We start from the raw sequence: 14,690 nt of genomic DNA on the forward strand, positions 1-14,690 counted from the left end.
TCGGTCATTATTTCGGGCATTTTGAGGGGGACCACGTCCACCGCCTCTGCGCGCACCACGCTAGAATCTACGCCCACGACTTCTAAATCGGCCCATATTTCTATTTTGATTAGCATGTGCTTCAGGCACAGCTTGGGACCCACATGGTCGCAAATCATGATTTTTCAACAGCCGTTCATTTGTTTTTTCTGCTGTGAGGAGTACAGAGATCAACTTCGAATATGTTTTAAACTGGCGCTGCCTATATTGCTGTTGGAGCACAAAGTTCGAGGCATGCATAGTGCAAAAAGTTTTTTCCAATTTATCATATTCGGATATTTTAACTCCACACAAGGCTAATCAGGACTCAAGTTTAAACAGTGCCGAATTATAGTCGGCAACTGATTTGAAGTCCTGCAGCCTTAGGTGCAGCCAATTATATTGGGCCTGTGGGAGAATCACGGTTTTTGTGTGATAAAACCTTTCTTTGAGTTTTTGCCATATTTCTGATGGCCTTTCAAGTTGTACATATTCGTCTTTCAAATCCTCGGAAAGATGATGGCGGATAAAAATCATAGCATTTGCCTCATCTTTCCTGTTTGCCTCCTTGATATCTACACAATCCAAGGCTTTTACAAGATCTAGCCCTTGGAGGTGTAATTTGATATCTAAGCACCAGGATAAAAAGTTACTGCCGGTAACATCAATGATTTGAAATTTTTGTTTTTCGATTCCGGCCATCGTAAAATAAAATAAGTAGAAAATAGTACAACATAAAGAAATTTAAATTTACAAACCTATAATTTTGTAGAGCGAAAGCTCGTGCTGATAACGTGTTATGAAATATGAAATATAATACAATAATAAATATGTATATATATATGTATATGAAGTAAACTGTAGTGCGTAATACTGATTATATCAAACTGTAAAGTACACTTATATTATAATATTAATATTGAGTAGTATTGTGAGCTTTTGAGAGATGATGAAGAAAGTTGATGATTTTATTATTGAAAACTCAAACATCTATTTATACAAGAATTACTACAAGCATTGTCATGCTAGCAACAATAGAAAACAAGACACGTTTCTAGTAGAGTCTTTACCCACAAGTTTTTAAACTTGGTCCACAAGTAGTTAGACTTAGTCCACAAGTTGTAAGTGGATATTTTATAGGGGCAATTTGCTATAGGTCCCTCTATGTTAAATTTTATGGGAATAAATCCTAGTCAAAAATCCTATTTTTTAATAAATTAATTGTATTTATCATGGCAAAAATACCCTTAACTAATCCAAATCGAACCACCCCAAAATATATCTATCAAATTAAATCCCCCAAATATCTCTCTATCAAATCAAATTCCCCAAAAAATCTTGCTCTCAATTTTAAATAAAAGGACAACATCACGTCGTAAAAGAAATTATTTGCTGAAAAACGCAGACTCTCAAAAAAACTTCCACAATGATTTCACCAAATTGCAAACAACAAACAGAAAAATATAATTTGCATTATTTATGTGCAAACAGTAGACTACCTATGAATCGACCAAATGCAAACAACAAACTACTTCATCTAATTGCGAACACCACACTGAAAATATGATCCAAACCATCTAAATTCAAACGCAACAACAACATTAATAAAAATAATAAACATAATACAAATGTAAAAAACAACAACAAAATCTTCCAATGTCTAAAATTGCGATTTGCAGTTTGCAAAAAATCAACTGTTATGGATTGCAATTTGCAGTTTTCTGTTATATGCTTCAAATTTATTTTGCCATTGCAAATTTTTTTTTTTTTTTTTGCTGGAGAAAAATCAATTAGAAAACACAAACAAAAATTATAAAATCACTACAAATAAATACAGAGAGGGAGAAGTAAAGAGCTAACTTTTTGTAAGCAATGAGTTGTTTGTTGTCGGCTATTAACTCTTTCACCAACATATAATCTCATAATGTAAAGAAACTCTCTTTTGTTTCGCTATGTATTCCATCGGAAAAATCAAAGAGAGTATAAGGAGGGAGAGAGAGAACGTGAAAGAGTAGAGAGGAGAAAGAAGAGAGGAAAAAAAATCGTGAAAAGAGAAAGGAGGGAGAGAAGAAAAAATATGTGAGACGATGAGAGAGAGAGAGAGAGAGAGAGAGAGAGAGAGAGAGAGAGAGAGAGAGAAGAGAGAGAGAGAGAGAGAGAGAGAGAGAGAGAGAGAGAGAGATACGTGAGAAGAGAAGAGAGAAGGGAGGAGAGAGAGAAAGAAATTTATGGAAGGAAGATAGTGTGATATGTGGGATTTGTTTTCTCACTTCTTTGCGTAAAAAACTATGGACTATTAGTGAGAACCCCCTCTAACATTATTTTAATAAGGATAGGTCCAGCTCATTTTCCTTTATTAGTGAGAAACCCATTCTTTTTGTATTCTCAAATTTACCCTCCCACTATTCACTACTCATTATCCACTAGTTTGATATGTTTTTTTATTTTTTATATTTTAATTTTAATTTTCGTTTTTTTATTTATTTCTTCTTTAAAAAATAATATTTTTTTAAAAAAAAAAACTTTTTTTTTTATATTTTTTTTAATATTTTTCTTTAAATATTCCTTTTCTATATTATTTTAGTTTTCAGCTAAAACAACTATATGCCAATAAAATGACTATTATTAAAACGACTATTATAAACGACATTATTAAAACAATTGGTATTAAAACAATGATACATCAGTTTCACAATTTATTAAATTAATTATATATTATAATATTTCCATTGTAAGATTAACTAATTATTTGATTAAAACATGATCTCCAAAACAACTATTTGTTAAATGAACGATTTATTCAAACAAACTAAAAAGTAATGAAAACAATAATATTGTTGTGCAAAAACAACTATATTGCTATACGAAAACAACTATATTGAATCAACTACAAATTATTGAAATCCACAAAAGCAAAAGCAAAAGCAAAAAAACACACCCAAATTCCAACAAAAACGACTATTATTGAAACCAACTACAACCGTAAGTCCGTAACGAAAACAACTATATCTTTTTGAGTAACACGAACATAATTTCAACAAACCAGCCTCCCAAACAATACCTCCTCCTCGAGGTCAATCTATTCCATTACAGCGGTGGTGGAGGCGGTCTTCCGACGAGGATTCCAGGATGCTTCCAAAAATCGAAAGAATAAAAAAAGAAAAAAAAAAATACCAGCAGATCTGCTCATCCCTCAGAACGGAAGGGGGGGAGACCGGAAGGCCGCCGTCCGTCCTAAATTCGGCGGCGTTGCCTTGTAGTTGTCGAGATCTGGAGCCGGCTTCGTCCTCTCCTTGCCCCACATCCGTCAGATTCCCAATTCGAGAAAGAAGAGAAAGGGGTCTTCCTTGTCATAGTTGAGATGTAGCGCCACCTTCGTCATCTTCACCGCTGCCGCCATCGAGCCGAGTGAGTTTCGGTTCCAGAAAAGAAGAGAAAAGATGATGGAGATTTGAGAACGGCGGTTTGTGGGATTTGAGAACGGCAGTTTGTTGCTGCAACTATGACTAGGGTTTGTAAATATAAGAGTTGGAAAATTAAGGATAATATAGGTATAACACTTAATAATTGTATTAATATTAATTTAATAAAATAATTAAGGGGGTTCTCACTAATAATGAAAATGAGGCTATATCCACCTTAATATAAGTAAATGAATTGGGGGGTTTTTACTAATTATCCCAAAAAACTAATTCCATATAAAACAATTAATAATTTAAGGGTATTTATGTCTAATAACTTGTAAAATTATTTAATTTATATTAATTTTTTGAGTCAAGGGAGCTACACCTATATTCATCTAACAAATTGGATCTTCACCTATATAAGTCTAGAATAAAAGGTATCTAGCTAATTTCCCCTATTTTATATTATTCATGTCTTAAAATATTCGCTAAGTTATAGCCGATGAGAAAACATTAATTTTATATGATGGTGAGCTATAGGTTAAGGGCCCACACTTTTATTTTTATTTTTATTTTTACTTTTAAAAATTTTGTTAGCAAAAATAGCATATAAAGTAAAAATATATATAACCAACCATCGTTAGGAGAGTTGGTACATAGCATTTCCCAATAGGGTAAAGGTTTAGGATTCGAGTCCCCCCTCCTCTACTTACCATTGTAATATGGACTTGAATTTACTATATATATATAACATTTAATTAAGATAACACAAATTAAATTCTTTACGGTTCCATACAGTCCCTACAATCTCCACAATCCGTAAATCAGAGTTGAGTGTCGGAGGGGTTTTCGCCGGATCAACCCCGTCTTAATTCACGTGTGTTATATTCGCAGGAACCTCAGGACCACCCAACTCGTGACCTAGTGATCCACTTTAATTTGCTCTCTCAACTCAGTGTTGTTCCACTATTCAAGGTGATCTAACTATTTATCATCATAACCATCATAAACTTTTATTCTACAGACATCTGGGTCTATTTTATGCTACACTATGAATTTTATCTGTTTATTTAAGATTTTGACATGTAGCACTAAACGATTTAATTAGTTAATTATAAAATTATGATTATAGCAATAAAATTAAATTAATAAAGTCATTTTAATTTAGGCAATTGAAATTTTAGTTCTTCAATTAGTTCATTCTTCTCCAATTATCCCCTTAATCGACTTCGCCATTGCAGAACTTCTCCATTATTAATTTTTTCTTCTTTCACATGTAGCAATTAACCATTAAATAATTCAGGTACCAACCCTTCTATCGAGTGGTGGCTGTATTTACCCTAGTCTCTTTTTTTTTTTTTTTTTTTGATAATGACAAGTCTTCGAACATTTTAGTGAAGAAAAACAATCATGATTCTCGATATTTGATAACTTTAAATCAAGAGTCAAACTTCAAATTAAAAGTCAAATTGCAATTCAGAATTTTTAATCATATGAAACTCATTTAGTTGCCATAACAAGATTAATTAGAAGATTATTCAATTTTATTAAGAATGTAATTCTATTAAAAAAGCGAAGAGAGATTAATTATATGGGGAAATGAGTGATAACCCCCTAGTTTTCAAAATATATATGAGGAGGCCCAATAAATATTTCTCCCCTAGTTAAAAACCTAAATTCTGAACTTAATTAGTGAGACCCCTCTATACAACTTGAAGTACCTGTTTTACCCTTTTAATTTTAATTAAAACCCTAGCCCCAGCCTTCCACACGTATCAGCCTACCCGTTACAACTTCGGCCCCCTTCTCTCTTCATCTCTCTCTCTAACTCTCTCTCTCGACAAACCCTCTGCAGCCAGATCTGCTCCCCCACCGCCTGCGCCGCTCGCCACTGATGCCCACCGCCGCTCCGCCACCGTCTTGCGCCGCTGCTTTGCCACCGACGTCCGCCGCTGCTCCGCCACCGCCGTTCGTCTTGCGCCGCAGCTCCGCCACCGTCTTGATAAAAAACACACTGATTTGTTTTTTTGTTAATTTTTAATTAATGTGCTCAATTCGTTAATGGAGGTTTTTCGTCAGCTGTATTTGATTTGCGTTGGTTTGCTACTGGGTGTGTGTTTTGGCTCGGATCCCTTCACCAACTTCGAATTGGATATCTCTTACACCACTGCTTCTCCTCCTGGTGTTCCTCAATAAGTGAATTATTTCTTCATTTTTTCAATTTTTCAATTTTCATCAGTTCACTATGTGTTTGTGTGTGTTTTTTTGTTTTTGTTTTGGTTATTGGTGAAGTTAGGATTTATCGAACTTGATTCTGTTTTTGATTTGTGCGGATTTGTGACTTCTCAAATTTGGGTTTAGTTCAAAATATTGGGTCATCGGAAGCCGAACAAAAGCAATTCGAAAGGTAAGTTTTTACTAGGAAAATGTATAATTTTGTATTAATTAATATCCTTTATCTCACAATTAAATTTGGATTCTGAAACGGAAAAACTTTTTTTCCGGTGGTTCACATATATTAATCCCAGCAATTCTTAGATTTAGATTGCACAAAACTCGACGACGTCGTTTACGAAACCCCTGGCAGTTTTGCTCTTGCCTTCAGTTTGAGCAGGCAAATCAAAAAAAATACTTTTATACAGATACTAACTTTGAGATTGGTAATTTTGATTTTTTTGACAAAGTCAATTATGGCTTTGGGAGGCCATCTGTATAGGAATGTGATTAGTCAACAAAATTGATTAGCATCTGATAATGTCTTAATAATTTTCCGTTAATTTTTAAATCATTTCCGTTAATTGTATTTCAAAATTTCTTTTTTTATTTAAATGGTGAGAAAGATATTGGATTTGGTTTTGAGGTGAATTATGTATGAAATACAACAGTGGAGGAGTTAATTTAAGATGGGGTGCTTGGAACAAATTGCCCCATCCCTCTAAAATGGAATATATAGTAATATGTAGTAACATGTGCATGTGATTGTGTTTTTTCAATCCGTATTTTGTTGTTATGAGTTGATTTATAACTTCAATTTTTAAGGTGAACTTGATTTTTTTGTCACAGGTCTTGGTGTTCGAACAACTTCTATGCAATAAGTTTTTGCCGAGAGGACATGGTGCAGTTCTTTTGCAATCGATAGATTGAAATTGTTGTTGTGTTGAAAAGTAGGATTTGAAGCTATAAATACAAACTACACTATATCTGACTATAAGTCACATGTGGTCATATACATGTAGTCATATATAGTCACATAGTAGTCATATATAGTCACGTGTAGTCATATACATGTAGTCATATATAGTCACGTATAGTCATAGACATGTAGTCATATATAGTCACGTGTAGTCATATACATGTAGTCATATATAGTCATGTGTAGTCATATATAGTCACGTGTAGTCATATACATGTGTAGTCATATATAGTCATGTGTAGTCATATATAGTCACGTGTAGTCATATACATGTAGTCATATATAGTCATGTGTAGTCATATATAGTCACGTGTAGTAACTCGTAGTAATATATTGTTATATATAAGCTATATAAGTTATGTGTTTTTTCTGATGTACAGTGATGTTGATGATTGTGTTTTTCCAATTTTTTGTTGGGTATTAATTGATTTATAATATCAAGATTAAATTGTGAATTTTTACTTTTGGTGTAGATGAAGTTTTTTTTATATAATCATATGTAATATATATACAAGAGTCATGTCTACTCAATTTCAATACAGTAAATTTATCAAAAAATTGAAACAAGATTAAAAATTTAAAATTTAAAAATTTAAAATTTTTAAAAAAATATTAAAATTTAAAATTTTTAAAAAATATTAAAATTAAAAATTTTTAAAAAAATATTAAAATTAAAAATTACAAAAAATTAATCAATTTTAAAAAATTAAAAAAATAAAAAAAAATAAAAAAATAAAAAAATAAAAAATACAACACAGGTATATATAAAAATAATAATAAAATAAACATTTATATTTTTTTATTAAAAAAATCTGAGAATGTGATAAATGCAGGTCTGAATGCTAATTGCAGTTGACCATAATGCTGAATGCAGTTAGCAAAAATGCTGAGTGCAGTTGAACAAAAATTAGATATAAGGGCACCATAGTACTTTTGCCTCTCCAGGGGTTATCTCAAAGAAAGAATTTTAGGGGTGGATCTATCCGTATATATTTTTCATATTAAGAGTGTATATCAAATGGACCCTAATTATATTGTTATAGTCTTGACAAACATTTGGAAATTCATAAAATGAAACTTAATCGATACCATACTTTAAGATAGAAAAATAAAATTAAACAAAGGATTAATAAAAGATAACATAGATAGACTAATTAGATAATCACAAGTGATTACCAAATTAATCCCATTCTTTTGTGATTATATAATAATAATAATAATTAATAATAATAATCCAGCATTTAATTACCCTACACCTCCTTCACCTCAACAGCGGCCGCACCGACCTTAACCTCCTCCTTGACCGCCGCGGGCGGCGCCGCCGCCTCCACCTTCGCCGGCTCCTCCTCAAGCTGGAAGGCCTCCACCGGAAAAGTCCGGAAAAGCCCGGTCGGAGTCTTGAAGGTGATCTTTCCGGTGGGCGGATCGTCGACGGAGATATCGGAGAGAGTGACCCACAGGAGGAGCTCCTTGGTCTTGACGCCGGTTAGCTTCTTGATCCGGTTCGGCTCGACGTAGGCGGTGACCTCGGTGGCGTACTGAACCGGGCGGTTGATCTTAACGAACCTGTGGTCGCACTTCTTCTTCTGCTTGAGCCAAACGAACCCGGTTTCCTTGACGTAGCCGCACTCCTCGATATCCTTCAATGGCAGAAGCCCGTTCGGCAGACCCATTTCCGTGAGCAGCCACTTCGATTTCTCTTGGCAGATTTCATCGCCGTGGTACATTTCTGAAGCACTCGCTCTTATCTCATCTGTTATTGCAGACATCTTTTTTTTCTTTTTTTTTTTTAAGGTTTGTGAACTGTGTTTTTTTTTTGGATGTAAGAGAGATGTGGGGAAGGAGGTGATGGAGGTGGTGATTAATATATAGGTAGAGGTTTGGGGATATGCCCTTTGAGTTTGGTGTTTATTACGAACTTGCCCTTTTGTGGTTTAGTATTTTTGGGCAAGTTCCAACAAAATAGCATTAAATTGAGACACGGAATACTCATTTTTTTGTGTTTGTTGCAATATTTTAGTGTCTCCCCATATAAATGCTTTTGCTTCCATTTGAAACATGGAAATGGTTTATTATTTTTTTTTTAAATCAATTTACATTATTTATTTATTCAAATTAACTTGAAATGTTTTTCAAATAAAAAAGAAATATTGTAGTAACGTAGAGAAAGATAAATTTATATTCCACTTAAAAAAAATGAACCTAGATTATAAAAGAATAGTTTTTAAGATAAACACAATATAAATGTCTTTAGCTAAACCTAAAATAAACAATGACTCATATTAATGCAGTATGATGCACTATTATGATGCCTTGTTGATGAAATGGTAGACAAGTGAGAATCAAACTAGAACTAATTGTTTGGAAAATGAAATTAAGGTATATGTGTTGTTCTGATTTCTGCTGATTATGAATCTCAATATAGAATTATTTTTTAGTAGTCACATTTCAGAAATATTGATTTTCAATTTTTTTTTTAAAAAAAAAAGGAAATCGGAATTGTATATACAATATTTGGAATTTTCAAACTTTGATCCAAAACTAGTGGCGAAAATTATATGCTTAATAAAACTAGTACATTAAATTAATGTTTTAGGAAATGAAGTTGTTTAAGAAATAGCTCACGTGGCAAATATACAAAATACATCACTCAGAAAATACAGTATGTATCGCTTGCCTAATTTCACTACGAAGAATTGATTAAGTTATTAGTCGAATTAAACTCTTGCCTAATTTCACTACGAAGAATTAATTAAGTTATTAGTCGAATGAAACTCGTAGTACTATCTATGAGAAAAATTTTGTCATATATCACTCATTTGTGTAGTAGTACTACATTTTCACTTATCAATTTATCCTTTTATTTGTATATGAAATTTCGATGTTAAGTAACATATTTACCATGCGGTTTTAGCCTAAGTGGTATTGGTATTTTACTCTTTATATTTGTAAGTAAAATACTTACAAATAAAACTAATTTTATTATTTAAGTGTTAGAAACTAAAATGTAACATCACAACAAATTACATATTTGGCACTCAAGAGAGTACTTTGAGAATATTAAAGTAAAATATTGATATTTTGGTGATTCAAATTGCATCTTTTAAGGCTTAATCAATCAAACAATAATTCAATATCAATTACAATATAAAGAGTTAATTGAATCTCTCACTTACCTAGTGTTAATTGATTATGTCAAAAGTTCATGGCCTACTATAAATAGAGATGAGTATTCATTCCTTAAATAAAATAAATAAATTATTTAATTAATAATTAAATAATTAGAGAAAGAGTTGGAAGAGTCGTTCTCAATGCAAATTCATTTACCCCAAAAAATTCCATGTGTTTAAAGTAAACATCAGGACGTTGCTTGAGGAGTCTATTCAATTAATCATACTCGACAATTTTGAAAAATATCATATTTAATATCTGATTACGACCCGGACCTTCCAATTAAATTGAGTTTATCTCGAACTCGACTCATTTACACTTTTTTACAGAGATAGTTCATACTTATTCAATTCGAATTAAGTCCGAGCACTATTTTTCTTGTCGGTGTTATGTATATATAGGCAATGAATTTACTTAATAGCTAAGGTTTCTAGGCCAACCAACTCAAAATTAATGACTTTAATTTCACCAGATGGGTAAGGATAAGAATTTCGTTGCACCTACGGTAAAATGGCAACATATATACTTAGATCTCGTCTGGTCAGGGAAATTAGCCATTATTAACTAAATAATTAGACTTTATTTGATGTTTGGTATCTCCAATAACTTGTCAGGTCGACTTTCTTTCTATATATATTATTGTTTTATTAGATTGTTTAATATTACCTTGACAACCAAACGAGATCTTATTGGAACAAAAAGATTGGGCAAACAGTAAATAAAAGTGTGACAAAAATTGAATTAAATTCTGCAGCCGATAATTTAAGGAGGGATAGAAGTTGTTGGGAGGAGAACTAAAAACCAAAAAAGTAATTTATCTTGGGTAGTTGGGAGAGTGGTACTACCAATTTATGTGGAGGTGATGGAGAAGGTGAGTCATCTCAAATCTAGTCAACCAATTTCTTTTAGTACAAAAAATAATTGAAATAATATTTATGGGGGAGGGGTAGGATTATTAATCTAGCAACTACCAACTAACATAAATCGATGATATAAAATGCCCTCAATTAAATAGCATCATATAAGGCTATTATTTATTTAAAAAAAAAAAAAAAAGAGAGAGAAAAATTGACCTTATAAATGGCCTTGAACCGAACTCAATTGAGAATTTAACATTTTACCTAATAATTAATAACTACACTTAACAAGAAGAGGGTAAGATGTGCCGAACAAATTTTTTTTTGTACCTTAAGGTGTGTAATTAGAATGCACTTTGATGCACGAGGGAACAACTTTTTGTTTGGAGCGCCGATAAATGGAGGATGAACTAAATATTTGGGGTGATTTAGTTGTTACTCTAATTTTTTTAAGATTTTTTTTGAGAAGTTCGGTGATCGCTGATCGGCAATCTTTATTGGGGACTTTACAAATAAGCCCATCAATGGGTATTTATTTATAAAGAGATCAAGACAAAAAACTCATTTACCAATAAGTCCTCACATGGTCCAGATTTTTGTAAATGACTAAAATAACCCCTCATACTTTAATATGCTCCAATTTCATTCGTAACTTAATTTAACCTCAATTTGACCCCAAATTTCACAAATTATTCAATTTCGACCCCAAATTTCACGGATTCCGGCGTTGACTTTTTCAACCTTTTTTTTCTTTCTTTCTTCCGGATTTTTTCGCCGAATTCCGGTGTTGACCGGCGGTCAACGCCGATCTCCGGCGTTGACTTTTTAATATATATATATATTTTTTTCTTTTTTTTTTCTGTAACTTTTTTTTTTCCGTTTAAACAGCAATATTGCTGTGATTGACAGTAATATTAACTATCTTACTGTTAAACACAGTAAAATTAACTAAACTATAGTTTAACACAGTAATATTTCTATATTAATCTCTAGCACATTAATATTAACACACCAAAACTCATTATTATTGTGTAATAAAGTAATATTACTATGTTGACCGTTCAACAAATGTAAACATAATAAAAAAAACCAAAAGAATTAATATTACTGTGAGTGACAGTAATATTACTATAGCAACAGTAATATTACTGTCAACCACAATAATATTACAATAATAGACAGTAATATTATTACGTTAATCCGTGAATAACTCAAACAAACAAAAAATCCAAACAAAATAATAATATTGATGTGGTTGACACCAATATTACTATAACAACAGTAATATTACCGTCAACCACAGTAATATTATTGTGTTTACAGTAATATTGCAATAATAGACAGTAATATTATTACGTTACTCCGTGAATAACTCAAACAAAACAAAAACCCAAAAAAAATAATAATATTGATGTTGTTGACAGTAATATTATTGTGTTTACAGTTATTTTACTGTCAACGACAGTAATATAATTACGTTGACTTGTCAACAAATCAAACAAAATAAAAAAAACAATAAAAAATAAAAAATAATAATATTACATTAATTTACTGTCAACGGCAGCACAATTACATAAATGTAATGTCAACGGCAGTACAATTACGTCAATTAACTATCATTGACAGTATAATTACGTTAATTTACTGTCAGTGACAGCACACAATTACGATCAACGTTTAGCGGCGGACGTGGAAAAACAAAACAAACCAAACAAAAAAAAAAAACTTAAAAAAACACATAAAAAAGTCAACGCCGGAGACCGCCGGTAACCGGCGAAAAAATCCGGAAGAAATGAAGAAAAAAAAAAAAAATCGACGCTAGAATCCGGCGGCAAATTTTTTTTTGTTTTGAAAAAAAAAAGTTTTGGGTCAAAATTGAATAATTTGTGAAATTTGGGGTCAAATTGAGATTAAAATAAGTTAAAGGATGAAATTGGAGCATATTAAAATATGCTCCAAAAAAAGTCAAAATTGAAACCGGCGAAAAAATCCGAAAGAGAAAAAAAAAAAGTCAACGCCGGAATCCGGCGGCAAAAAGAAAAATTTTGAAAAAAAAATGTTTGTGAAAAAAAAAAGTTTTGGGTCAAAATTGAATAATTTGTGAAATTTGGGGTCAAATTGAGATTAAATTAAGTTAAAGGATGAAATTGGAGCATATTAAAATATGCTTCCGAAAAAATCCGGAAGAAAAAAAAAAAAAAAGAAAAAAAGTTGAAAAGTCAAAATCCGGAATCCGGCGGCAAAAAACTTTTTTTTGAAAAAAAAATTTTGAAAAAAAAAAATTTTGGGTCAAAATTGAATAATTTGTGAAAATTGGGGTCAAATTAAGATTAAATTAAATTAAAGATGAAAATGGAGCATATTAAATTATGCTCCAAAAAAAAGTCAAAATTGAATTTTTGTGGTCAAAATTGGATTTTTGTGGAAAAAATTGAAAAATAATGGGGTTACAATTAAGAATTGGGTATAAATGGTTGAGGGTAATATTGGGATATACATGAATGTTTTCTTTAGTTATAATAAAGGGTAAATTACACACACCCCCTGAGGTAAGCTTAAATTACTGTAAGGTCCCTGTGGTATCGATAATTACACTTAGCCCCCTGAAACGTAGTCAGAAACTCTAATGGGATAATGAATTGGATACGTTATTCCGATAGGGTTCTAACGGACTATTGGTTTCAGAAAGTGGTGGAGACAACAAAGAGCTATGGGGTGACATGGCTTCCCGAACATTCCCGAAAATTTCTTAAATCACCCATAGCTCTTTGTTGTCTCCACCACTTTCTGAAACCAATAGTCCGTTAGAACCCTAACGGAATAACGTATCCAATTCATTATCCCATTAGAGTTTCTGACTACGTTTCAGGGGGGTGAGTGTAATTATCGATACCACAGGGACCTTACAGTTATTTAAGCTTACCTCAGGGGGGTGTGTGTAATTTACCCTATAATAAATATTAAAGGGATGGGCTTATTTGTGAAATAGATATGTCCCCTAAACCTAGAATAATAAACATGCTTGGTTGGGGACTTATGCATAAAAACCTCATCTTTATTAATCTAGGTTTAGGTATTTTACTTCTTTTTGCTAATAAGCCATTTTTTTAACATGTATTATTAAGCAAATGTAAACTTAATATTTATGACAAAATTACCACCAAGTCACTAACCCTTTAAACTCGAAATCTAATTCACTCCAATTTCATCAATTTTGACCACAAAAATTTAATTTTGACTTTTTTTTTTCAAACTTATTTTTTATGAGCTCTTTTTTCCGCCGTCGGACATCGGCATTGACTGTTTTTTTTTGCAGTCATATTATTGTGGTAGAGAGTAAAATCTATATATAATATAAAAAGAGGATCTATGCCCTCAATGATTGACATATGGCAAATGATGATGTCATTTATCAAAATTGTTTAGTTGGAGTTCAATTGATGTGGATTCTTCAATTGGTGAGTTGTCAATTTTATTTTGGTATGTATTTAAGTTATTTCCTATTTAAAATTTATACACCCACTTAAACAATTACCACATGTATATATATCGTTTCCAAAGTTAATATTTTATAAATTCGGAATAAAAAATATCTTATTTATATTTTCAGTATTTCAAAATACATTTATTGAAAAATTCATGATACTCAATTTTTTAAGAATATTCAAATAATTTTCAGAATTTTTTTTAATATTCAAATATCAAAATAAAGGAATACGGTTGTATCTTTATTTTTTTAAATTTTCGATATTTTGGAATATTCGAATATCCATTCAATAATAAAAATTATTGACAAAAATGTTTGATTTTTATATTGTATTGTTTAATAAATATACAATATTTTTTGTTAATAATAATTTAAAATTGCGTATTTCTATTATACGTTCAAAGAATTATACTCGATTAATTTATAAAATTTATTTTTTATAAATACATTATTATATTAAGACGACGATTGTATGAATACATTATTATATTTTGATTTTTTTAATTTCCAGATTTCAAATTAAAATCGATTATTTTAATCTGAAATTGAATTTTTTCGGA

The 14,690-nt window shown here is 31.3% G+C and overlaps 2 protein-coding genes and 1 long non-coding RNA gene across 3 annotated transcripts; 1 reads left to right on the top strand and 2 right to left on the bottom strand.

Annotated features, from left to right (window-relative positions):
* Positions 1–339: 339 nt before the first annotated feature.
* On the bottom strand, positions 340–720 carry LOC105954745 (uncharacterized). The gene has a single exon (XM_088814930.1). The coding sequence runs from the start codon at positions 718–720 to the stop codon at positions 340–342; it is 381 nt and encodes a 126-aa protein (XP_088671056.1).
* Positions 721–5,009: 4,289 nt separating this feature from the next.
* LOC148772207 (uncharacterized) lies at positions 5,010–7,076 on the top strand. Its single transcript, XR_016034760.1, has 2 exons — positions 5,010–5,618; positions 6,486–7,076. It is a non-coding gene; the product is annotated as an uncharacterized LOC148772207 (long non-coding RNA).
* Positions 7,077–7,709: 633 nt separating this feature from the next.
* Positions 7,710–8,463, bottom strand: LOC105977107 (plant/protein (Protein of unknown function, DUF538)). Its single transcript, XM_013002381.2, has one exon. The coding sequence runs from the start codon at positions 8,382–8,384 to the stop codon at positions 7,866–7,868; it is 519 nt and encodes a 172-aa protein (XP_012857835.2). The 5' UTR covers positions 8,385–8,463; the 3' UTR covers positions 7,710–7,865.
* Positions 8,464–14,690: the final 6,227 nt, after the last annotated feature.

This window comes from Erythranthe guttata, chromosome 2 (genome assembly GCF_056151865.1).
Source record: "Erythranthe guttata isolate IM_541 chromosome 2, IM_541, whole genome shotgun sequence".
Lineage (NCBI taxonomy): Eukaryota > Viridiplantae > Streptophyta > Magnoliopsida > Lamiales > Phrymaceae > Erythranthe > Erythranthe guttata.